Below are 26,461 nucleotides of genomic sequence, written 5' to 3' on the forward strand. Positions count from 1 at the left end.
GTGTGTATTTGTATCTGTTCTGATCTCGGTATGAAATATCCTAACCTCTCGTTGTTTCAGCCTTACTTATTTTTAAAATTGTTGTTTATTTGAAAATTGCTGATTATTTATTTCTGATCTTTTGTTTTATAAATTGTATTCCAAATCCGTACTGGGCGTTTGGCTCATGCCGTATTTTTTTTCTGGCAGGTGCTTAGGGGGATCTGGGACTGTGTGATGGAGAGCTCCCTTTATTTCGTTCTTAGGATTTCAGACTTCTATCATTATTCAGACATAATAACTTATTAGAGATTTCAGCATTTATATATTTGGTTTAGACATTTTGGAGATTTAATATTATTTTGGAGATTTAGACTGTTTAATTATTGTTAGAAATATATTAGTGCTCTGTTTGCAGGTTTATGGATTTTAAGTAATATTTCCCTTCTATTTTAAGAAGGGGGTGTGACAGCTATAGTTAAAGTATGACGTGAAAAATTATTAAAATATTACATTAAAGTCTAGGGGTAACGGTTTTACAGAACTATCACTATTAAAATTTATATTGCATGAAAAATATAATTTTTTAAAGAGAGTATAAGGTCAACTATTTTGAAAAAACAATTAAATTGTAAAAACATAATTAAAATGAGACAGTAATTGATACTTTACTAAAACCAGAAACCAAAAAGTTCCACCAGCACAAATGATTTCAATGAGAGCAAAAAATGCAGAGCGCTCACAAAGTACATAACTAGAATAATTCTAAATCCAATATCATATCTATATGTCATTAATCTTTGGGTGAATGTAGGATTTATGAACTAATTTAGAGGAGGAAAGTCATATTCGCTGTTGAGGTTTATCGAATCCGGCGTCCTGGAGTATATCAAAATAAAATAGAGAAGTTTGAGCATCATTTTTTTATAACTCCAAACATATAGAACATCTGGTAAACATACATACCTTTCTTCAACATCATTTCCTTGAGTATTGTCACCCTGGGACGGCCCTGGATAAAACGTATCTGATGTTTGAATATTATTGTCCCTGTTTCGACGGGACTCTCCAGAAGGCCCTCGCATTAGATTTACCAGTCTTCGACGGGAGGACCTCTCCCTGAATGAAGTAGAGTACTCCTACACAAATAAAAGTCGTCTAAGCTTAAAATGAGGCACATTTAAGCACAGTGGCAGAGTAAAAAGATGTGTTCTTACGATTTGCGGGATGTAAGTGCCTGTTCCACGTGAACGACTATGTCCAGTGTATACAAATTGTCCCACAACTGCAGAATTTCCCTCCATATTCCATTGCGCACTGTTCCTCAGCAGTTCCTGAAACTGGGCGACAGTTGGGGGAGGAGTACTTAATGCAGGAATTGTTGCAGAATACCCAAGAGTACACCGACCGTGTATTAAACCTCTGGCTAAACTTTCATAATCTCCGGTGAGATCTACCAAGTCTGAGTTTTCAACAGCTTCCATGTCCATATATTCACTAAGAGAGCTAGCTGATAGAGAGTTACTCACATCACTGGAAAGCCAAGCTCCTGAAAGAAAATGGTTACAAGTTTCTAACAACATTTAAAATGAAAGTGCTATATTACAATCATCTTTTTATGGAAGTAAATTTACCTTCCTCATCTGGCATAGTATCAGCAACATCATTGTCACCATCTACTGACTTCAACTGAAAATCTTCCTCAGAAAATGAAAATGGTAAAGGTGGTAAACTTTCAGGTACAGCAACACTGCCTCTATGCCACATTAAGGTGCACTCAAAGAACATTTTAATCTCATCTGAAATATATTCGGATGGCAACTGAAGAATACGACCCAGGTTGCGAGCACCATAATTGAATGCTGCTTTTATTCTCATAGCATTTGCTAAAATGAACCCACATATATATTATTCAGTAGAAACGGGATGACAAATATAAAATTTAATTAGTCGATAAACTCTCTTTGAGAAAAAACGTTTGGGAGTTGTTAGCGAGCTCTTACGATATTTTTTTAATGTATTAACAATACCAGAGACCACACAAAGGAATTATGGTGTATAAAGTGATTTTACCTTTGTATATGCTGCGGCCTAGGTTATTGTTCTCTTTCACTGGATCAACTATATTAAGATACATGAGACCGAAAATCCGCATATCCTGATCATTGATACAACTTGCAGCTGCAAACAAGTCGGTAAAGAATCTCAAATTTTCTCCTGAAAGCAATAAGTCCTCTCCACCATTCCCTCTATCAGTAACTGCATGTACAGACCAAAGAATTTCATTGCGTCTACAACAACCTTACTACTTGAAACATTTAAAGATAAACTCATTAGCGCATAGTGTTTACCAACTAAGTCCGGAAGGAAAGATGTATGAACTGGACCATCCAAACTGATGCAGTAGTTATCCCAATCAAATTTTCCATAGTAATCCAAAAATCGATATAGTACCTGCACAGTGGTAAACATATAGTATAGAATGCTCATACAATGCGTAAATAAAAACATAGCCACATATATACTACATCTGAACTATTCCAAAAAAGGACTACCGCTAAAGGTCCATTTAAAGATGAACCAAACAGCTGGATTATGAATAAGATCAAAGCCTCCAAAGCATATGTAGCCAGTAAACCATGATACGCTCCAAGGATACGACATTCATAATGGCACCAGGCTTTGATGAGCAAAACACTTCGCTTAAAAAGATGATTCCTGTTAATAAGGTGATCGACCTGCATTACAATTAAATCATAACTACGCCAAAGTTTAATTATATAAAATAAACTTAATACTGTTACATAAAATAAAAGGCCAAGGAAATACCTTTTCCAGAAAACATACAGTAGAAAGTCCACCCAACTGATTAAAGGATATGTCAATTGGAACATTTTCTATTTTACATCTCACAAGTTTAACCTGCATGCCCATCAAAGAAACATAATGTATTGAGATAGTGAAATGCAGAATCGAAGAATATTCCAAATTGAAAAGAAAAAAAAAAATTAGAACCTCAGCACCGATCATCTTTGTTTCTTTTACTCTGTATTCTGCATACATATTCTGTTCCTCATACTTAAGAATAGCGTACATGCCTTCCGCCACATAAGCTTTGTCTTCAGGTTTACAAATCACTGTGAAATCTATATCACCATCCCCAAGATATGTCTTAAGTGGCACTGAACCGTATGGGAAAGCCTATAAAACCAAATAATAAAAATTAGTTGTTTTCTAGGAAGCAGGGATTCTTCGGTCACCCAACGAATTCCCGTATCCTCACGCACCCCCGTATCGGATACTCGGATTCTTGGCATATTCCAATGTTCAAAATTCTCAATTACAATACATATTTTTTAATATTTATACTACATATATAAGTAGTTTTAGTTTAAAGTCGTATGTTATAGATGCTTATATCATGTATTTGATACAATTTGCATAGAACTTTTAGTTTTGTTTATAGATTTCATCATTCATAACATCACATATATATTTATAATAAATATATGTGCCGTATACCCCGCACTGGAATCTCCAAATTATTTTATTTACCGAATTCATGTATCCCGCATTACACACCCGCATGCCCGCACCCGTATCCTTGCTTCTTAGATTGTTTTTAATTAAACATTTTTTATGAAAGTCAACTATGTTGTAAAATGAGTGCAATTATGTAAACTGAGTGCAATATTTTACGGTGCCAGAACATTGCATATTCTGCAGATTATATATGAAAAATTACACATAAATACGGAGACTAGCAAACTTTTTCTGTCAAGTAATTTAATGGTGATATATATAATTAAGCTTATTAAATTAAGAAAATAAATTATTGACAACTTAAAATATAGGTAGAATGGTCTTTTTTTTTTAATTAGACATCAAGCAAAAATCTCAAAGTAATAGTGTTCTACCTAATGTTACTGAAGGTGAAGAATTTTGGAAGTATAGAAACGAGGTTTCAGTACCAACTAACAATTAATCGTCGAATTTTAAAAAAATATATTAAGACACCCTAATTTTGAAGTATGCTTTTAAGGAATTCTCAGAATTTAAGAGGTTAGTTCCGACAAAATATACACCATAAAACCATAAAAAAACAGGAGAACAAGACATGCATACATTCAAGCTTTGCCTCAAGTTAGTACCAATTCAAAAGAAAACTATATAAATCATTTTTAAATAGATGGCTGTATTACAAAACAAACACGATAACATCTTCTCCTTAAAAATGTATTAATTGAAAAGGAAATCATCACCTGAATTCCATCAAAAGATTGTGTAACAATTTCCTGAAGAAACAGGATGATATCAGCTCTTTTCTCGTGCTCGTCCAATGTGGGATGTATTCTGAATAAAACCTCCTTCCAAGTTGCTTTTTCTGCTACTGCCATAATTTCTGTACTGATCGTCGACGGATCAGGTCTGCTATCTGGTAGCCATTGATAATATTCATCTGTACTTTCTGATGAGGCCATATCAAATTTTGCTCAATATATTTCTCTCTTTAATTATGTATTCTACACAAATGTCTGTGTGCTTTGTGTGTGTGTTGAGCAAGAGACTCGACTTACATAGCCACTTCTCTTCTTATTTTCTATGTAGTTGGTAGGTGTAATTTAAGAACAACAAAACATTTATTCCAAGAATCTTATTGATATTGGATGCTGAAAATCCAAAAGATTTTGATACTTCCACGCTAAATTTTGGTACATATTTTCAAATTAATACATAGCTGGAGTAATGTAAACAAAACCAAACATCTATTCCATCCTTTAGTAAATATTCTAATTATTATCAAAACAATTTGCTAGGAAGGCCTCCACAAAATCTCTTCAACATCTAGGAAAAATTAGTTAAGATTATATTTAAGAACATATAATCTATTTGGAATAATGAATATTAAATTGTACAGATACAGTTATTGAAATTTAATTTTTTGAATTTCAAATGAAGTTTATACTCAGATTATTTGATTATGTAATATGTTATTTGAATAAATCATTTAAAAAAACTTAAATTTTACATTTTTGGATAATCACTATTTACAAACTTATTAAAATTATGTTATTAAAGAAATGAGTGTTGTGTGATCTAAAAATATTTAAAGAACACTGGCTAACTAATATTTTCAAAATTAATGTATATATTATAATCATAAACTGAGAATACAAGATAAAACATAAAAGACAAAAGAGTGTCCCTATCAATTTATCTTCCTCTACATAATTTATATTCCTCTCCCTTGTGATCTATTATTCATACTTTGTCATCTTTATAGATAATATAAGAAGTTATGAATCACTATATAGCTGAAATTTTGAGATCATCCCTACTTATCTCCCAACCACTTTTGGAGTCTCTTGTTTAAATGTACAAGTGAGAATTAAAACAACAATGCATAAATGTCTCTTGATGATTTCATGAGTTTTAGCTTAAGAAACATATGGAAGTTTGAGGAAAAACAATAGTAATTGACATGATTTTTGAATGTCATAAACTTCCAAATATATTTTTTGAATGGAAAGAAACTTTTATAAAACAGAGAAGTTACATCAAATTTTCCAAATCCGGTAGAATAGCAGAATGAGCATTAGGCATATGATTGTTCCAAGTAACACTAGACCTATAAGATAAAGCTAAACAAGCTAATACATGAGTTGCATTGTTAAATTAACACCTACATTTTCAGAGAACTTGTACTATTTTTTCACTTATGTCATGTATAAAGAAAAAAAAACAAATTAGCCATTATATAGGCTTTACAAAACACACTAAAACTAACCACTATTAAAACTAATCACTACTAATTAATGGATAAATTATATGTTCATAATTTACTCCACTATCCCACTGTTAAATAATTCTAGAATAATATTTTGTTTCTAATAATTAATCTATTACTAAATATTTAAAATATCTAATAATTAAATATATTTAACCAAACAATATTTGAAGAATAAATCTAACACACCCCTTACTTCCAATAATCCTAAAAATACTATTTTGAAACACTTCTCTTCAATTTTGTGATGCCCTTCTCATCACCAACATTTTTGATGCACTTCTCATCAATACCAAATCTTTAATGGAGCACTTCTCTCCTGTGCCCATAATCACCCACACTTCTAAAATAAAGTCTCTTCTCATTTCCTCCTCATTATCTTCAAACGTGCAATTCTTAACAATATGCCCAAATTTCTGACATTTAAAACATTTTTGATTTTCCCTTATATCGAGAATTATTTTCTTCTTGACCAACCTTTTGGCAATTGTTGCAGTAGGGAGATCTTCCCTTCCCCTTTTGATAAAAAGACTTTGTTAATAAAACACTTTCAACCTTTGAATCATCTTTATTTCTCATGTTCCTCCTTCGATCGACGTCATGAAGAGAATTGATTAATTCTGAAACTTTTACTTTTGAGAGATCTTTAGTATCCTCAAGTGAAGAAATTTTAGTCTCATACCTCTCTGGAAGAGTTACCAAAACCTTGTCCACGACTCTTTGACTTGAAAATTCTCTACCAAGTAATTTGATTTGATTGACAATTATTGAGTGGCATTTATGACACTTTATAACTCTCCGTAAAACTCTGAATTCGTGTATTTGTACTCAATTGTTGGTGGTTTAATGTATTTTCTAGTATTTTTGCATTTCAGATATTAATCCGGAATTCGGGTGAATTAGTATTGATTTGATGCTACTATGGTGTTAGGATGGTGTCCAATGAATAAAGGCTCATGAAGACCAGCTCATTGCAACAAGAAAAGAAGAAAATTTCAGTTTTTCCAGAAGACCGGTGCGCCCGCGCTGTGTTAGCGCGCGCCCGCACCAGAGAAGCAAAATGTCAGCGCGCCCGCGCTAGGACGGATTTCCAGATTCCTGTTTCAATTAGAAGATTGTTTTTCTTGGCTTTTGGATTAATTGGGTAGCTATTTAAAGACAGCAAAAAGATATTTTTCATAACGGAGCTTAAGGAGCGAAATGGCTAGTAGCCAGCTCATTTTATATGAGTAGTCTAGGTTTGAGCGAGATGGAGCGAAGCACACTCGTTCATAAATTTGTGAAAAAAATAGAAAAAAAAAGAAAGAGAAAAAGAAAAAAAAATATAAGTGTTATGTATAATTGGTGGGCTTTTTAGTACTCGAGTTATTAAGTTCTTAGGGGAGTTTGTGCCTAGTAACCTAAGGCTTTTAATAGTCTGGGATCCGCTAACCTAACACTCGCTAAATGGGTACTATTGTATAAGTTTTGTGTGGACCTCACTCATTGTACGGTCAAATTAGAATATTTGTGTTGTTTATGTGTTATGAATAAAAGCGTAAATCCATATAAAACTCCAATATAAGAATTGAAGTGTTATAAGTTATTTTGAGTCTAGCTTTTATTTTATCTATAATCTTGCGATTTCTTTGATGAGTAGTGAGTCATGATTATTGATCTAGTTGTGATAGTATATCTGTAAGCATTTGCACACACACACGTCTCCGGTTTGTAGGTTAATTTGTGGGGTTTGATTAATCTTTATGCGAATAACTGCATCTGTTGAGATGTTGCTTGTTGATTGGTTTAGTTATTCTATGGGGATCGTTGCATTCATATAGTTGCATTCATGCATTTTTGTACTTGTTTTTTGAGTCTGTTTATGCTTGAGGACAAGCATTGATTCAAGTTTGGGGGTATGTTGAGTGGCATTTATGACACTTTATTACGCTCCGTAAAGCTCTGAATTAGTGTATTTGTACTCAAGTTGTTGGTGTTTTAATGTGTTTTCTAGTGTTTTTGTATTTCAGGCATTAATTCAGAAATCAGGTGAATAAGCATTGATTTGATGCTAATATGGTGTTAGGATGGTGTCCAAGGAATAAAGACTCGTGAAGACCAGCTCATTGCAGCAAGAAAAGAAGGCAATTTCAGTTTTTCTAGAAGACCGGCGCGCCCGCGCTAACACGGCGTGCCCGCGCTAGAAAAACCCAATGTCAGTGCGCCCGCGCTGGTGAAGCTCGCGGCCGCGCCAAGTCGGAATTCCAGATTCATGTTTCAATTAGAAGACTATTTTTCTGGGCTTTTGGATTAATTGGGTTGCTATTTAAAGACAGCAAAAAGACATTTTTCATAACGGACCTTAAGGAGAAGACGACAATAAGACCTATAGCACAATTCAATGAAGGCGAAGAAGATCTAATTTAATCTTGTGAATCTTTGTTCTAAGTTGTAACTTTGGATGCTCGTTTCTTGTTTTGTTGAACCTAATACTCTGGATTATGTACTTGGTTTATTATTTGTTTTATAAAGACTACGTTTATTATACCATGCTTTCATCGGAACCCACGTTGATGATGAGTCCGATTATGGGCTAATCGTTATCGTGGGGTTTTAGCGGATTTATTTATAGATTTCTTTAGTTAATTTATTTTGATGCCTTAGTGTGTGGTGATTTTATGATAATCTAGTATTGGTTGTGCTTATTCGTCTTATGAGCGTCACGAACTTGTAAGATAGCGTGTTAATCTTTAATGAAGCGACAGTAAATTTAAGGATTTAGAAATTGCCATGCTAGCATAGGTTCATCTGTTATTGTTATGCATGATTCGTAGGTAATTTTAACCATCTTACTTACCCTATGTAATCACAATAGATCACTTGCGCATTAAACCTTTATGTTGTCAAATTCTATAGACATATAGGGTCTCAATATAATTGGTATCTATTCAGATTCTATCTTTTTTGTGGATGTCTGGTAGTATGGTATTCGTGCAACGAAAGTTGGCGTTTATCAGTTTCGTGTTATATGTTTAGTATCATCACCATTACATGCTAAGGTTAAGAACGAAAAGGATATTAAATAAAGTATTTAATGTAGTTAGAATCCCATGTTTGTGTTATATATTATTCAACTCTCTTTAATCTTTAGTTAATGTTCTCTAGTATAATTCTCAATAGTCAATTCTAGTTATAATCAAAACCCCAATTGTTATTCGTCTTAGCATTGAATAATAGCCATATCATTGTTGCATAAGTGCATAAATCACAAAGTTAACCTAAACCAGTCTATGTGGGAATGAACTAGAGATAATTCTATATTATTTGTGAACGCGTATACTTGCGTGAATTATTAGCGCGTGTTTAGCGACTAACAACGATAGACATCAACCTACTCCCATATTATTTGACATTTTCATTACTTTTCATCCCCATCATTTCAAACTCCGTCTTGAAATTGAGAATTTGTATAAGTTTGGTTTGTTGGTTGCCTTCAAACTCCTCCTTCATATTTTTCCCATGCTTCTTTATAAGACTCGCAGCCCATGATGGTTGTGAAATTTTTTTGAGACACCGTCGAATGGATACATGAAAGTGGCTTTGACTTTCTTATTAGTTCTTTACAATTAAATTCTAGTTCGGCACCCCACATCTTTTGCTCAATGACCATATACAACCCTTCCTTAATGGCAATAAGCTCAGTTGATGTTACCGAAAAAAATTTCTTACAAAAAATAGATTTAGAACCAATTACCTCACCCATATAATTCCTAGCTATAACACTTATTCCCATACATTTTCCTTCCTTAATTATCCCTGCATCATTATTAATTTTAATAACATTACTAGTGGGAGGCAACCATCTAGTGTTCTTCCTTCTTGTTACAGGGTTCTGCTTCATATTAACTTTTTTAAATTTTTCTAAATAAGTAAAACACCATCTTATCACTTCCTCATAATTAGGGGAACAACCACTGTGCACTAACCTTTTCTAAATGTTCCATAGTTTCCATGATATAATAATAAAAAACTTCAACTTCTATTTGGAAAGAAGTTGTTTCATTATAAGAAGAAATAACATTATGTCACCCGCACTAATGCTTTTCATTCTTTCCCAAAGACTCGTTTGTTGCCAAAATTTCTTCGCACCACAATGCATGACTCACATCTTCTACGTCGATACCCAAACACCAGATACATCTTCTATTAGTAAAAATACCTCTATGTGATAAAATCTTATTTTTTATGATCCAAGAGTGATCGTTCGCACGAAAACACGCAAGCGTACGTGATAACAAGTATTATAAGATTAAGTTTAGTTCATTCCCACAGAGACTGAGTTAATTCAGAATGTGCACTTATGCAACAATATGTGATTATTATTCACTGCTAAGACAAGTATCAAGTTGAGTTTGAATATCTAATTAAACTAACTAAAAGTAATTATGCTATAATAAATTAACTAGAGATTAAAATCAAGTTACTTATGTGAAATAAAACATGGGATTCCAACTTTTTTAAATACTTCATTCAGAGTTTATGCCTTTAATCATAGTATGTGACGGTTATGATAACTAATTAGACAACACGAAATTAGTATATGCTATCTTTTGATATACGTATACCCTACCACTCAGCATCCACAAATTAGATAGAAGCTGGCAGACACCAGTTATGTTTAGACCCTATATGTCTAAAAGATTTGAAAACATAACGGGTTAGGAGCAAGATATCCATTGAGATCTCATAGGGTAGCGTAAGATGGTTAAAATTACACTACGAATCATGCATGTTAAAATATCCATAAACCTATGCTAGCATGGCAAGTTCTAAACCTCTATATCCACTTTCACATTCAACAGAGATTAACATTATAACTTAGATGTTAGCTACGCATCCAAGAATATTAAGCACAACCATACGAGGAAATCAATAATTCATCACACACTGAAAACTTTACGGCAGTCAACTACTAAACTCCATAAATAAATCCGTTAGAATCCCATGATAACAATTAGTTCATAATCGAACAGCTCAAATCATAGGTTCCAATGAAAACATGATAGTAAAAAGGTCCTGAATACTACAAGAGAATATTAAAGTATTAAGGTTTAGAAAACAAATCCAAAAAGAGCATCCAAAGTATCGCCTAAATACAAGAATATAAAAATAAGATGTAGAACTAGATCTTCTTCTTCTTAGTCGTCTTGTGCTATATGCTTTAGGTTTTCTCCAGGGTTGCATCCCCTTTCTGATTGATATCTTTTTATATTTATACCCGTTCCAGGTTAACTTGACTACACGAAACTTCCAAAATAGAATTAAAATAGGATTTTCTATTGCACGGACTAGCGCGAGCGCGCCAGGATATAGCGCGAGCGTACAGGGTGTCTGTCAGGATAGCCCGGGCGCGCCAAGGTAGAGGACGGCCACGCTTGCCTTCTGCCGAATAAATTCCGTTTTCTTTGTTTCTTGCTATGCTCCTCTTGCAAGTTGTCGCCCTTCATTTCCTGAACTCGTACCACCATAGAAGCATAGAAACGTCCATTCATGCCTCTAGTTATAGCTCTGCAAAGACCTAACAAAAATGCATCAAAAATACCACATACTTGAGGTTAAATCATCAACTTAAGCCGATATGAAGCGTTCTAAATGGATATAAAATCCACTTATCACACCCTGAAACTTAAATCGATGCTTGTCTTCAAGTATAAACAGACTCGACAACTACTAGTACAATGCATGAATGCAACTAAATAATAAAACAAAGATCCCCTCGGAATAACCATAACCAGATCAATAAGCCAATGTCTCTAAGAATCCAATAACTTTAAACAGAGCTCGACAAATCCCATATACTAACTTACAAGCACAGAAACGTGAGTGTGTGCTTTGCTTATCAGATATACTCCCAACAGTATATCAAAACCATTTCCTATTCTTCGTTAAAACAATCACAAGCTTATAAAATGAACGCTAAACACATCATGACTCCAAAACACCTCCATCATCACTGGAGTTAGACAAGGATTCATGCTACAACACTGAACACATCAACATAAATGCTTATTTGACCGTGCAATGGATGAGGCCCCGAAAGACTTATGAATAATACCCATGTAGCGAGCGTTAGGTTAACGAATCCCAGACTGAACAAGCCTTAGGTCACTAGGCACAAAGTCCTCTAAAATTTAATTTGCTTGAGTATTAAAGAGCTCACTTGTGGTCAATTCTGCATAATTAGATACTAACATAAATTATTTTTTTCCACTTTTCTTTTTTTTTTTCCTTTTTTTCTTCTTTTTTTTATAATAAAAAAAGCACACTAATAATTTGGAATGAGTGCGTTTCGCTCCATTTCATTTATCCCTAGACTACTCATTATATATGAGCTGCTACTAGCATTTTGACGCCTAACTTTTATCAACAACTAACAATGAAATCCATGGTTTCCCCCAATTTATAATTTAGTGCTACTCCGTCATCAAGGGAATATCAAACATTCTTAATGTAAACAAGTGATTAAATTTCAACAACCAAACTAGTATGGCCCTGATCTAGTCCAAAAGCAACCAATGAGACTTGTGAATAGGCTTTGCTTCTGGACATGCAAGTCAATTCATAAGAACTTGATCATCCCTCTATTCATCATAACCATACGCAAATCAAAATCGACCTACCAACCGGAAATAGCTCATCATACGGGATCATGCTATATGCTATGCAAATGCAACTAAATGGAATCACATAATATACATAAACAATTATGCAAACAATTAAGGCCTATATGAACAGTAATGCAAGACTATGAATGAACTACCACTACACATGCAATATGATTCATATATGAACACGACTCTACTACTATTAATCCTTAAATTACCATCCCCAAAATTAAAATATTCAATGACCCAATTGAAGGCAATAATAAGGATAGCAAGAGCATACATAGCTATCGGCGGGATCACCCTCTTCGGGTGGAGAATCAGGCGGCGGATACACTGTGTTAGCTCCAAACACTGGCCAATCAACCTCGACACCAGTGGCTCGAAAAGCACTACCTAGAGCCTGTGTCAAGTCCTCTTCAAAACGGTGGTGGATGTCATGTATGGCATCAATATGTCGAGTCACCCATCTGTATAGAGCATCACCAAAACTAGACATATCAACTGCCTGATGTGCACGAGAGGGACCCTCTGTAGGCACGGGAGGATCCGGCCGGCCACCCTTTACATCATCATAAATATATCACAACCTCTTGTCATGGGATGCACCGCCGTACCATTCCTCCATCCTTGAAATTATAGAGTTATCAATAGGGGCACTCGGCATCTGCAACTGCTCATCCTCAGACCACCTAACACCCACAACTGTGCACAATTTAGTAACAATAGAGGCATGAGGAATCGCCCCTGTCATCCCACCTCGCAGAAATTGAAGCATGTTCTAATGAATGACATAACCAAGATCAATGTACTCCTCATTCAGAATCCCCCACAAGAGTATGGCTTGGTCCATATTGACCTCATGCGAATTCGAAGAAGGCGGAATATTAGCACATAAAAACAAATTCCATGCCCTTGCATACATGTTCATGGCAGAAGCAGGGAAGGTGAGCGGCTCAATTGTTCCTGCCTTAAATTTCCATACCATACCCGGAACACATAGCTCCTCTAAGATATAGTACAAATCCAAATCAGCCCGTGTCTTGACCCAATCTTCAGCACTCCTAGGTTTCGCAGGTTGATGCAGAACCCAGCGAATAGCAGCAGGCCGGTAATCCACAGTTAAACCCTGAACCATAGAAAATTCATTCTTCTCAGCCTTAGCATTGGCATAGAACTCCCGCACAATGCTTAATAGATCCGCAGATGGTGCCTCACAAAAGCTCTCCCAACCCTTTTCTGCAATCATCTCCACTAACTTCCCATCCTGAGCTATAGGAAAGAATCCCCTCTCCTTTACCACCGATTTAGACATCAATCAAGTAAATTCCGCTTGTGCCTCCGGTGAAGTGAATTTGTTATCACCACCACCCATACTAGAGTCCTATGTAGAAGTGTTAGGAATATGTTGTGTACTTGATGATAAGCTAGACAAAACACCTTAGTAGATTTAACTTAGTGAATTTTGTAGCACCCGAAGGATGATCAATTATAGTCCCGACGGATGATTCAATATAGTCCCGACAGATGACTAATTGATATCCACCAGGTGAGTAGCTTATGTAACAATAATTACTGTAGCACAATTCTGTAAACAACTTTGTATAGATTCTATAGTAGCTTATGAATCATGTAGACTGCTAGTAGATGTGCAGAATAGGTTGATTAAATGTAAATATAATATGTCTTGTAATTCTGCATAAATGAAATGGAGTCAAGTGATAAATGGCTACCCGACAGATGATCAACAAAGCTACCCGACGGATGATCAACAAGGCTACCCGACAGATAACAAGCATGTACCCGATGGATGATCAATTCAAATATCTGTTGACTTTGACAACACAGTCACATGCATCGAGTGTTTGCAAAAGGAATGTGGCAGCCTGTTTAGCAGGGTTTTGAGAACAAAAAAGCATTACCATTTCCATGCTATTATGAAGATATTCAAAGATGCTGGAATAGAGTAGTGAAGCAGCATGAAGTTAGACTTGATAGGATTTGTTTTATTATCTTGTCTTATTATCATGTAAACTTGGTGATATATAAACCAAGTATAGCTAGTAGAACAAACTAACTAAGCAAACATATTTTTAGAAGAGAAACACTGTAAGCTGTATTCTGCAGAATTTCTCTGTAGTTTGTTTGTTCACTTGTAAAGCAGCTGTGAGCTATTCAAGCTTCACAGGGTTCTCTTGATATATATATATATATATGGTGGATACATTCAAATCCACCAGAAAGTTTTAAAGACCTGAGTTTTTATTACTTTATGTTTGATTAACTTAACTCTGTATTCCGCACTTTGCAAATCAAATAGTTAGATATAAGTTGAGTTAGAACCATTTTTCATAAATCCCAAAAAGAAGCCAGAATTACATTTAACCACCCCCTTCTGTAATTCTTGTTGTATTGTTAGGGAATAACAATTGGTATCAGAGCAAGCTCTTGAAGTACAAAGAGTTTAAAGATCACAACAAAACAACAAGATGAACAAGAAGGATGTTGGAGTCAAAATTCCATTTCTGGATAGAGGCAATTATCATCACTGGAAGGTGAAAATGCACCTACATCTTCTTTATCAAGATGAGGCCTATATTGATTGCATAGAGAGAGGTCCTCATGTTCCAATGAGAGATGCTACTAGCAATGAGCCTTCAGTCCCCAAGCCTAGGCATGAATGGTTAGATCCTGATATTGAGCAAGTCAGGAAGGACAAAAAGACCATGAATATTTTATTCAATAGAGTTGATGGTGACATGTTTGACAACATCATCAATTACAAGACAGCCAAGGAGGTTTGGGACACCATCCAAATTATCTATGATGGTACTGAGCAAGTTAGAGAAAATAAGATGCAGATGCTAATTCAGCAATATGAGCACTTTTATTGTGAAGATAGTGAAACTCTCACTGACATATTTAGTAGGTTTCAAAAGCTACTAAATGGTCTGAAGTTGCATGGAAGAGTCTATCAGACAAAAGACTCCAATCTCAAGTTCCTTATATCTCTTCCAAAGGAATGGAAACCAATGAAAGTCTCACTGAGAAATTCTCAGGATTACAAGGATTTTACCTTGGAGAGACTGTATGGCATCCTGAAAACTTATGAGCTTGAAATAGAGCAAGATGGGAGGATAGAGAAAGGGAAGAAGAAAGGAGGGTCCATAGCACTGGTTGCTGAGTTGGAAAAGGAGAAGAAAGTGAAGGTAGAAGCTGTTGAGTCTACTACAAAGGTCTGTGAAAACAAGGGCAATGGGCTGGTAACTGAAAATGAAGATTCTTTGAGCCAAGATGATATGGATGATATTTATGAACATATTGCATTCCTTTCCAGAATATTTGCCAAGCTCAAGTTCAAGAAGAACTTTGGAGCATCTAATCCAAATAGAAACATTGTGGATAAATCAAAATTCAAATGTTTCAAATGTGGCTTGGCAGGGCATTTTGCCAGTGAGTGTAGAAAGTCAGATTCCAACAAGAAGAAGTTTGAGCATGTGGATTATAAATAGAAGTACTTTGAGTTGCTCAAACAAAAGGAAAGGGCTTTTATTACACAAGAAAATGACTGGGCAGCAGATGGTTTGGATGAGGAGGAAGATGAAGATGTCAGCTATGTAAATCTAGCCCTAATGGCCAAATCTGATGAAACAGAAATAAGTTCTTCAAGTAATCAGGTAATCATCACTAACCTAGCACATTTATCTAAAGCTGAGTGTAATGATGCAATTAATGACATGTCTATAGAATTATATCATTTGCGTGTTACACTTAAGTCTCTCACTAAGGAAAATGCAAAAATCAAAGAAAACAATTTATTTTTAAGTGAGAGGAATAATGTTTTAGAGTCTCAGTTTATTGAATTTAAGAAATTGAGAATATAATTAAGATTGCTAAGGAGGAATTAACTGAGTCCTTGAAGAAAGAAGAGATTTTGAAGAAGCAACTTGAACGAGAACATGATGTGATAAAGGCATGGAAAATATCTAGAGATGTTCATGCTCAAATCACTAAAGTTCAAGGTATTGAGTCCTTTTGTGATGCAGCCTGGAAAAAGAGTAAGGAGAAGCTGGAATCCAATTTGGTTGAAGGATTGCTAACAGATGTGGACTCGATGGATGATGAGAGTCATCCGTCGGATAATCAAAAGGATTATCCGTTGAGTGACACAAATCCTCATCCGTCGACTGTTAGTAGACCTGTGAGCAAAGCCAAACTTGCCAAGTTAAAGGAAAAGTATGGATCAGTTTCCGAAAACTTTATTCCAGGAGAATCAAGTCAAGTGAAGAAGGAGAAGAAAATGAATGTTGGTCATCTGTCAATCAAGCAATTGAATGACATATTAAAAAAGAATGAGGTTAAAACAGAAACTAAAAGGAAAAATAATAGAAATGGGAAAGTAGGGATTAACAAACATAACAACTACACACCTGATAAATATGCTCCAAGAAAAATCTGTGTTAAATGTGGTAGTATTAATTATATGTCTATTAATTGCAAACTTGCTTTGCCTACTCCTATATCTGTACCATCTTCTTTTCCCAACATGAATACCATGCCTTCTATGCCTATGAATGCTATGTCTACACAGAATATGAATGCACAATTTACTAATATGCCATTTGCACCTAATCCTTACTATGCTGTATTTAGTATGCCTCAAATACCATTTAGCATGCCTTACTGGAATAACATATTTGCAAACAACATGCCTTTTCCTGTTAATCAAAATGTGCATGATAATTCTGCTTTAATGACTGGTTTCAAAGGTCCAACTCAGATGACTAAGGATGATTCTGATATCCCCAAGTCAGATGAGATCAAACCTAAGAAACAAAAGAAGAAAGCTAACAAGATAGGACCCAAGGAAACTTGGGTACCAAAATCAACTTGATTTGGTTTTGATGTGTGCAGGGAAACAGAAAGAATCTGTGGTATTTGGATAGTGGTTATTCAAGACACATGGCTGGAGTATCTACCCTGCTCACAGAGTTCAAGGAGAGAGATGGCCCAAGTATTACTTTTGGAGATGACAGCAAGGGTTATATAGTGGGGTATGGCTTGATTTCTAAAGACAATGTCATCATTGAGGAGGATGCCTTAGTGGATGGTCTCAAGCACAATTTGTTGAGTATCAGCCAGCTTTGTGATAAAGGCAATTCAGTAACCTTCAATTCAGAAGCCTATGTTGTGTCAAACAAAAGGATCAACAAAGTGGTTCTCACTGGAGTGAGAAAAGAAAATGTGTACCTAGCTGACTTCAACTCATCAAATGCAGAATCTGTCACTTGTCTTCTCAGTAAAGCAAGTCAAGATGAAAGTTGGCTGTGGCACAAGAAGCTGTCCCATCTAAACTTCAAGACCATGAATGAGCTTGTCAAGAAAGAACTGGTTAGAGGTATTCCTCAAGTGGAGTTTTTTAAGGGGTGATGCCTGCCAGAAAGGAAAGCAGATTAAAGCATCATTCAGGAAGAAGCTTGATTTAACAATTGAAGAACCTCTGCAATTGCTACACATGGATTTGTTTGGACCAGTCAATGTGTTGTCCATCTCAAGGAAAAGATTTTGCCTAGTAATTGTAGATGATTTCTCAAAGTTCTCTTGGACATATTTCCTAAAGTCTAAAGATGAGGCTAGTGAAATAATCATCAATCACATAAGGTAAGTCAACAATCATCCCGATTTCAAAGTTAGAAGAATTAGGAGTGACAATGGAACTGAGTTCAAAAATTCTGTTATGAGAGCATTTTGTGAAGAAAATGGGATTATGCATGAGTTTTCAGCATCAAGAACTCCACAACAAAATGGAGTAGTGGAAAGAAAGTACATGTCACTCATTGAAGATGCAAGGACAGTGCTTGAAGAATCAAAGTTACCAACATACTTCTGGGCTGAAGCTGTAAATACTGCAGGCTACACTCAGAATATTTATTTGGTTAATCAAGCAAAGTGTATGACACCCTACCAATTATTCAAGAACAAGAAGCCAACTCTAAATTTTCTTCATGTCTTTGGCTGCAAATGTTATATCTTGAGAAATCAACCTAATCAAAATGGAAAGTTTGATGCGAAAGCAGATGAAGGAATTTTTATTGATTATGATGTTGGTAAAGCATATAGAGTCTACAATATAAGAACCAACATTGTTATGGAATCAATACATGTTATGTTTGATGATTAGAAGATTGAAGGACTGCAAGATGGAGATTACCATGAGAGCCTCAAATTTGATAATGTGGAAATGATTAGTGATGAAAGTGATGATGAAAGTGATCAAGAAACAGTATCAAAGGATAATGCAGAAAATTCTACTACCAATGAAGCACAAAATTCAACATTTGTCGAGTTGTAAAATGCTTCATTCGTCGGGAGATAATCTGCTTTATCTCTCGGGAGATAATCAGCTTCACCGTCGAAACTCAAAATGCACCATCCGTCGGGTCATTAAAAGAAGCTGAAAGTCAGAATAGATCACTTACGGAAAGTTCCCCTTTCTCTAATCAAAGTGTTGGATTTTAAACGCAGCGGGGGCATGGCAAAACACTTTCGCACATATAAAATCCAAATAAAAGCATACATTTCATGAATAAAAATTCGAGGGATCGAATCTAACCTTTAAAATAATTCGGAGACAACGATTAGAGATTCTTAGCAGTTGCTCCTCAAGTGTGAAGCATTCCACCGGTATCCACCAAGAAAACGATGTTAAGGAGGAGGAAGGAGGTGGAGAGAATTGGGTTTTCCAAACTTTTTGGGTTTTTGTGGTTCGAATAAAAATAGGGTCTATAATAGTGTATTTATAGGCAAAATTTTCAGCTGAAATTTTCCCATAAATATTATTATTATTATCCCATTTATTATTCTCATTAATAATTAAAACACCTTTTAATTATTAATTCTTTTTCTAAACACTTTAGAAATAATTCTCTCTCTTGATTTAATTTCCAAAAATTAAATTCTTAATTAATAATATTAAGAACTTTTCTTAATTAATTTATAATCAATTAAATCTCATTTAATCAATTATTAAATTTTCTAATTAATTATTTATTTCACAAATAAATAATTATTAGCCATTATTAATTAATTCCTCCACCATTAAATCATTCTCTTTTTATGGTGTGACCCTGTAGGTTCAATATTAAGCCGGTAGTAGAAATAAATAATAATAAAACTATTTTATCATTATTTATATAAATTCTCTAATTTATTAAATATGATTAATTAATTAATCACAGTTATTCTACATCGTGAGGGATACTTTTCAGCATATCGCGACTATCCGGATAATATGAATTCACTGCTTAGAATACCAAGAACCTATTCAGTGAATAGTTACCGTACAATAAACTCCTTCTACCCTACAATGTCCCGATTATATACAAGGCATGGATCTCGTGTCAAGCCTATCTAATTCAATCACTTGCTTACCATTTACTATGCTTAGTTCTATGCAAATTAGAAACTCCTTTCTAATTTCATTTACTCTGGCCAGAGATTCCTGAACTAGCATAAGTGGATCAGCCTTGAACATTCGCTTCATTCACTGGAAGGGGTAGATCCTTTATTGATCATACACTATCTTCGTGTACAAATTCCTATACCCAGTAGAGCCCTAATAATTGTCCCTGGAGACTAAGAACTAAACCAAAGCATAGTTCAGTGTACACAAGATGACTATGATGACCTCAAGTCTAAGGATACTTGTACAACAATCACTATGTGAACAACTGCTGACACATGAGTGAACTCCATCAGTTGTTCAACTGTGCGAGTCATGTTCAGTGAACTTATTCTATAGTAATCACCTACATACTAGCTATAGTGTCACCACACAAATGTCTATAAGAACAGACATCTTTCATAATGAAGCAAGCATAGTATGTACCGATCTCTGTGGATTATTAATTACCAGTTAGTAACCCTACGACCAGGAACTATTTAAGTTTAGAGTTATCATCTTTTAGGTCTCACTATTATGATCTCATCATAATCCATAAAAAGCTTTACTCTAAACTATGGTATATCTTATTTAAACACTTAAATAAATAGAGCCCGTAATAAAAACAAAACAAGTCTTTTATTAATATCAATGAAATCAAAACAGATTACACAGGAAGTTATTCCTAAATCCTAATTCATGATTGGACTTAGGACATATTCCTTTCACAAAGATCCATAAACTCAGGGGGAGTTTCTAATAATCAAAACTCAGTTACACATCATGACAATAATGAGGCCTTCTAGAGCTCATTATTGGTGATGTATCTTCCAGAGTTCAAACAAGGAGAGCAACTCAAGAAGAATGTCTATATAGCAGCTTCCTATCTAAGGAAGAACCAAAGAAGGTATAAGAAGCTTTGTTGGATCCTGATTGGATTTTAGCTATGCAGGAGGAGCTAAACCAATTTGAAAGGAATAAAGTATGGAAGCTGGTACCCAAGCCTAAAGGAAAGAATCCAATTGACACCAAATGGGTATTCAGAAATAAGATGGATGAAAATGGTATAGTGGTCGGGAACAAAGCTAGATTGGTTGCTAAGGGCTATTGTCAACAAGAAGGAATAGATTTTGATGAAACTTTTTCTTCTTTTGCAAGACTTGAAGCCATCATAATTTTCTTAGCCTATGCAACCCATGCCAATTTCAAGGTCTATCAAATGGATGTCAAGAGAGCTTTTCTAAATGGAGATTTGGAGGAGGAAATCTATGTCAGTCAGCCTCCTGGTTTTGAAGAACCAAATTTCTCAAATCATGTCTACTATCTTTTGAAAGCACTCTATGGACTGAAGCAAGCACCTAGAGCTTGGTATGACACTTTATCAAAGTTCCTTTTGGAAAATCACTTCACAAGAGGTACTGTGGATAAAACTTTATTCTTTAGAAATGTTAATGGCTCTAGTATACTTGTTCAAATTTATGTAGATGATATTATATTTGACTCTACAGATGAAAAAGTTTGCAAAAAGTTTGCCAAATTGATGCAAAGTAAGTATAAAATGAGCATGATGGGAGAACTAACTTACTTTCTTGGTTTACAAGTTAAGCAAGTTAGTGATGGAATATTCATTAGTCAAAATAAATACATTCGTGATCTTTTAAAGAAGTTTGATCTAATGGATTGCACATCTGCAAAAATTCCCATGGCCACTGCAACTAAGCTTGAGTTAAACACTACTGAAAAGTCTGTGGATATTTCAAATTATAGGGGCATGATTGGCTCAATTCTGTACTTAACAGCTAGTAGGCCAGATATAATGTTTGCTACTTGTCTTTGTGCTAGATTTCAGGTCGATCCTAGAGAATCTCATTTAGTAGCTATTAAGAGAATTTTCATATATCTCAAGGGAACACCAAAACTTGGAATTTGGTACCCTAGAGATTCTGGTTTTGATCTAACTAGTTATTCAGATGCAGATTATGCAGGTTGTAAAATAGACAGAAAAAGTTCAACAAGAACCTGTTAATTTCTAGGAAACAAGCTTGTATCCTGGTTCAGTAAAAAGCAAAATTCAGTTTCTACTTCTACAGCTGAAGCTGAATACATTGCTGCTGGTAGTTGTTGTGCACAGATTTTGTGGATGAAAAACCAATTATTGGACTATGGTCTACAAGTGGATACGATTCATATTTTCTGTGATAACACAAGTGCAATTGCCATCACTGAAAATCCAGTACAACATTCAAGAACAAAGCACATAGATCAAGTACCACTTCATAAGGGAACATGTGATGAATGGTACTGTGGAACTGCATTTTGTTCCAAGTGAAAAGCAACTTGCAGATATATTTACCAAGCCACTTGATGAATCCACCTTTTCAAGGTTGGTAAGTGAGTTAGGTATGCTTAATTATTCTTGAATCATTTCAGATATTTTGCAAGTTGCTATGTAGCCAGAAATTTAATTAATTTTTCTCTTTTGGATGAAATTTTGGGTAAGTCAAAATTTACATCCCGACGGATGACCATTATCTATCGAGTTTGATCATCCATCGGAATACTATTTGTCAATTAAAATCAAATATTTTTCTGGAATATTTTATAACTCAAGGGATAACTGATTTATCTGCATCCGTTGAATTGTCTTAATCCTAGCCGTTAATTTCCTGAATATTATCCATCGAGTATACTTACAGCTTGTAAGCATGACACGACGGATAAGTGACAGAATTTTTACAGTTTATTTATTTTTAAACGGCTATTTTGGGCAATTTTTATTGGTTACTTTATTTTACTTTATTATTTTTGTCAGATAATTTCTGAGATAGTATAAAAGTAAATTCATTTTTATTCATTTCTTTTATCATTCTCAAGATTCAATTGCTCTAATTTCTTTCTTCTCAAATGCAAACTCTCTCTCTGCAAATTCCAAATCTCTAACAATGGCACCTATAGTGAAAATCATGTCTCAAACTGGTTATATCTATGAGAAAAACAACTTCTCAGCTTTGGTGAACAAGGAAATTCAACAGTCTGGTGACTACCATAAAATGATGGATTTTGTGCAGAACTCCAAACTCAACTATGCCATACTAGAATAACCCACCATTTACTGTGAGGTTGTTGAAGAGATATGAGCAACTGCAGTGTACAACTCGATAGACAAGACCATCACATTCACTCTGAAAGGTAAGCAGTTTTGCATAAATAGTGATATTGTTAAAGCATGCTTCAAGATTCCTGATAATACTATAACTGCTCCACACATAGACACTGACATTGTTAATATGCTTAATTCCATGGGCTATGTCCTCACTACTTCTAAATTAAGTGAAATTAGGAGGTTGGGTCTTAGGAAAGAATGGAGTTATCTGTGTGATGTAATAAGTAAGGTGTTTTCTGGTAAAGTTAGTAACTTTGACTCTATAAATATTTCTATGCTTAACATGATTTACATGCTAGTTACTGATAAGTACTTTAATTTCAGTTATTTGGTTTTGTTTGAGTTAGGCTTTAAGTTAGGAGAGATCAATAAGAGAGGTAAAAGTGTCTATTATGCTAGATTTTTTATGATGTTTGCTAACCATCTTATTGAAGATATTGTGATTGAGAACCCAACCAACAAGTTAAATTGTTGGGTTCAAGAAAGAAGGATCATTTTAGATTTAAACAGAGCAAACCATCACAAGGAGGTTCCCTTATACTACTTTCCAGTAATGGAGGGACCTCAGGTAAGTGAGGTAATTTCTTCTGTCTCCACTCTTCCAACCTCACAAACTTCTTTGCTTTCTAGTGTAGCTATGGAAACTGTGTCAATGACCCAGCAGTTGCCTACCCAAGCTACCAAACCAATAAAAGTTCCTAAATCAAAAGCTAAGAAAGCCCCCTCTGATTTCTTTCAAAAGAAATCAGTTGTAAAATCCACCAAACCTAAAGAGGGGAGTGTGAAGGTGGGAAAGAAAGGTGAGGGACAGGGTGAAAATCAAAGAAGCCCTAAAATTAAGGTTGGAGAGGTGAGTGTTTCCCATCCTAGCCACACTGCAGTTTCTCAACAAACTGCAGTGCTTAAAAAGGATTTAAGCTCTTTACTAGTTGCATCCTCCCAAAAGGATGTGACTATTGAACAAAGCTCTCAACCAAGAGCACAGGCGAAGTGGATAAGGGACACAAGCTCACCCTAAACTTATACTAGAAAGAAGAAACCAAAAACCCTTGGGGATGCACAGGGATCATACACTGTGCAAACTAGTGCTAAAGACCCAGTCACTGCACCATCTCAAAGTCAGGTTGATGTGGCTCCAATAAATGTGGAGTCACAGCCAAACTCTCTCATAATTGAAGCACCTGATACACCAAATTCTCCCACACACTCATTGGATGTTGACATGATAAACACATCACTTCCAAATTCTCCATCTTTAACTCTCTTGGAGAAGACAAAAATCCAAACAAGTGAGCATCATCTTTTAGATGATATGTTGGCTCACTTGCCTTTTCTTTCTGAGACTGTTGAGATAATTGTGCCAAAATTTTAATCAATCTGCACAGAGTTTACAATAGTCTCCACTCTGAAATCAATTATTTCTTCTATTTCGATGGATATTCAGCATCCATCGAGTAGTGATTGTATCCCGACGGATAAGCTTAACAACAGTCATCCGTCGGATAGTCAAACTGCTAACCCGATGGATATTCCTCATCCGTCGGGTGTCTCTACAGAACTTCAAATTTCTTCAATTCTTACAAGTTCAGAAGACTTAGTAGTAGTGCAATTACTTCTAGGACTGAGGGAAGGGAGTGAACTGAGTGAGAGTCTAGGTTGTTCCCAGGAAAAAAGAGAGAAAAAAAGTGAACCAATGTAGTCCATTTCTTCAGGACAGGAAAAAGTGAGTGAGAGGAGTCCCACCTTAGATGGTGAAGGTGAGGGTGTGAGGGTGGAGCCAAGGGGAGCCCTTGATGCAAAAAGAGAGAGAGAAAATGAGAGAAATATAGGTACAGGAGGGATAAGGCCGGATATTATTGCTAGTAAGTCAATGAATGCCAATGATGCAGATATTGAGAGACTATCTCAGCATCCACAAGTTGTTATAAGTTCCATCTCTTTGGATGTTGAGGCATTTACTCATCCTGTTCCAGTATATCAAATTTTGGTTGGACAGGGCAATGAAGATGCTGAAAGGATACTGAACTTGGTGCAAACAACGTGGTCAATACAGAGAGCTAAGGATGCCATCACAACTATGCCACCTAGAGCTGATGATGATGTTGACTATGGGACTGGAGAATCTGCTGATTTCTTTGGTGATGTAAGTGAAGAGGGGTCACTGGACATAGGGGAGAAATAGGCCCTAGTTCCAGATCTGGTATGCCATCTTGGGAATTTTCAAGTAGTGTGATGAACACTATTTCAAGACTACCCTGATTCAAATTATAAGTCAGACACACTCTGCTCTTCAATCCACAACAAATGCCAGAACCAAGAGGCTCCTACAAGCACACCTTGCTTCTCTTCAGTTACAACAAATCCAAGGTTTCCAACATACTCAGGATGTCACCTCTATCAAAGGTGAAATTTATCAAATGAAAAGGGACATTTCTGAAAGGTTGGATTCTAAACTTCCAGAAGCTACAATGCTTGACATTAAGAGAAACTCAGGAAGAATTCTGATCTTGCCACAAAGATAGATTCCTTGGATACCAGAATGACAACAATGGAAGCTTCTCTAACAGCTATACATCTACATCAGGCACATCAAACAGACTTGTTTCAAAGGCTAGTGGCAGCATAAACCCCTTCTTCTACTCAACTTGCTGATAACAAAAAGGGGAGAAAGAAACCTCTTCTAAGGGGGAGAAAGCAAGCTCAATTGTCTTATTCAGTCAAGGGGAATCAAGAAGTGAGGGGGAGCAAAAAGTGCTAAACATATAAGTCAACAAAGTGATTGTGCCAACAATTGCTTTCACAAAGCCACCAGTATTGGATAACATTGATCTAATCCATCTAGCAGCTAAAAAGCTTGAGTCAAAATCAAATTCTAAGATGCCTGATGTTACAGCTCTAGAGAAGGAAATCAGAGAAAAATGGAGAAAAATAGATGCAGATATTCAACAAAAGTTTGGGCCAATTCAGAAGCCAGACAAAGTCTTCAATCATCACTCTAAAGTCATGAAAATTTTTGTGAATGACATAAGCATGAACTATCTGGAAAGAGGTCAAACTTCCTGCATCAAATCTCCAAAGAAAGATCTCATCATGAAGGCCAAAAGGAACTACTCTAAGTTTTCAGACAAGAATCCTATGGATACAGTGTTTGAAACACCTAGGCCAGATGAGAAGAAGCTGCTGGCTAGGTCTATTATATTCTACAAGGATCCAACTGATTTAGCACTTAAAAGGAAAATTGCTAAAATTTACAGAAATGGTAAGGAGATTTGTGTGGTGGTTGGACACCTACTGTTTGTGGAAGCTAAGAAGGAAGAGAAAGAAAGAATTAGGCTAGAAAAGAAGCAAGCTGCTTTAGATGCTAAGAAAAAAAAGCAAAAGAAAGAACAAGCTGCTATCTTGGCCAAGCTTCAAGCTGTAAAAACCACAACAGAACTTCCTGTACA

At 35.4% G+C, this 26,461-nt stretch overlaps 2 protein-coding genes across 2 annotated transcripts; both read right to left on the reverse strand.

Moving 5' to 3' along the window:
- Window positions 1-683: 683 nt before the first annotated feature.
- Window positions 684-1,499, reverse strand: LOC141724438 (uncharacterized). The gene is made up of 3 exons (XM_074526595.1): window positions 1,197-1,499; window positions 946-1,118; window positions 684-858 (listed from the first exon to the last, which is right to left on the reverse strand). Exons 1-3 carry the CDS (start codon window positions 1,467-1,469, stop codon window positions 804-806), a joined length of 501 nt encoding a protein of 166 aa, XP_074382696.1. The 5' UTR covers window positions 1,470-1,499; the 3' UTR covers window positions 684-803.
- Window positions 1,500-1,587: 88 nt separating this feature from the next.
- LOC141660308 (uncharacterized) lies at window positions 1,588-4,511 on the reverse strand. The gene is made up of 7 exons (XM_074467284.1): window positions 4,242-4,511; window positions 2,995-3,180; window positions 2,809-2,901; window positions 2,535-2,717; window positions 2,331-2,433; window positions 2,053-2,238; window positions 1,588-1,865 (listed from the first exon to the last, which is right to left on the reverse strand). The coding sequence occupies exons 1-7, from the start codon at window positions 4,458-4,460 to the stop codon at window positions 1,588-1,590; spliced, it is 1,248 nt and encodes a 415-aa protein (XP_074323385.1). The 5' UTR covers window positions 4,461-4,511.
- Window positions 4,512-26,461: the final 21,950 nt, after the last annotated feature.

Source organism: Apium graveolens, chromosome 5, assembly GCF_009905375.1.
Source record: "Apium graveolens cultivar Ventura chromosome 5, ASM990537v1, whole genome shotgun sequence".
Lineage (NCBI taxonomy): Eukaryota > Viridiplantae > Streptophyta > Magnoliopsida > Apiales > Apiaceae > Apium > Apium graveolens.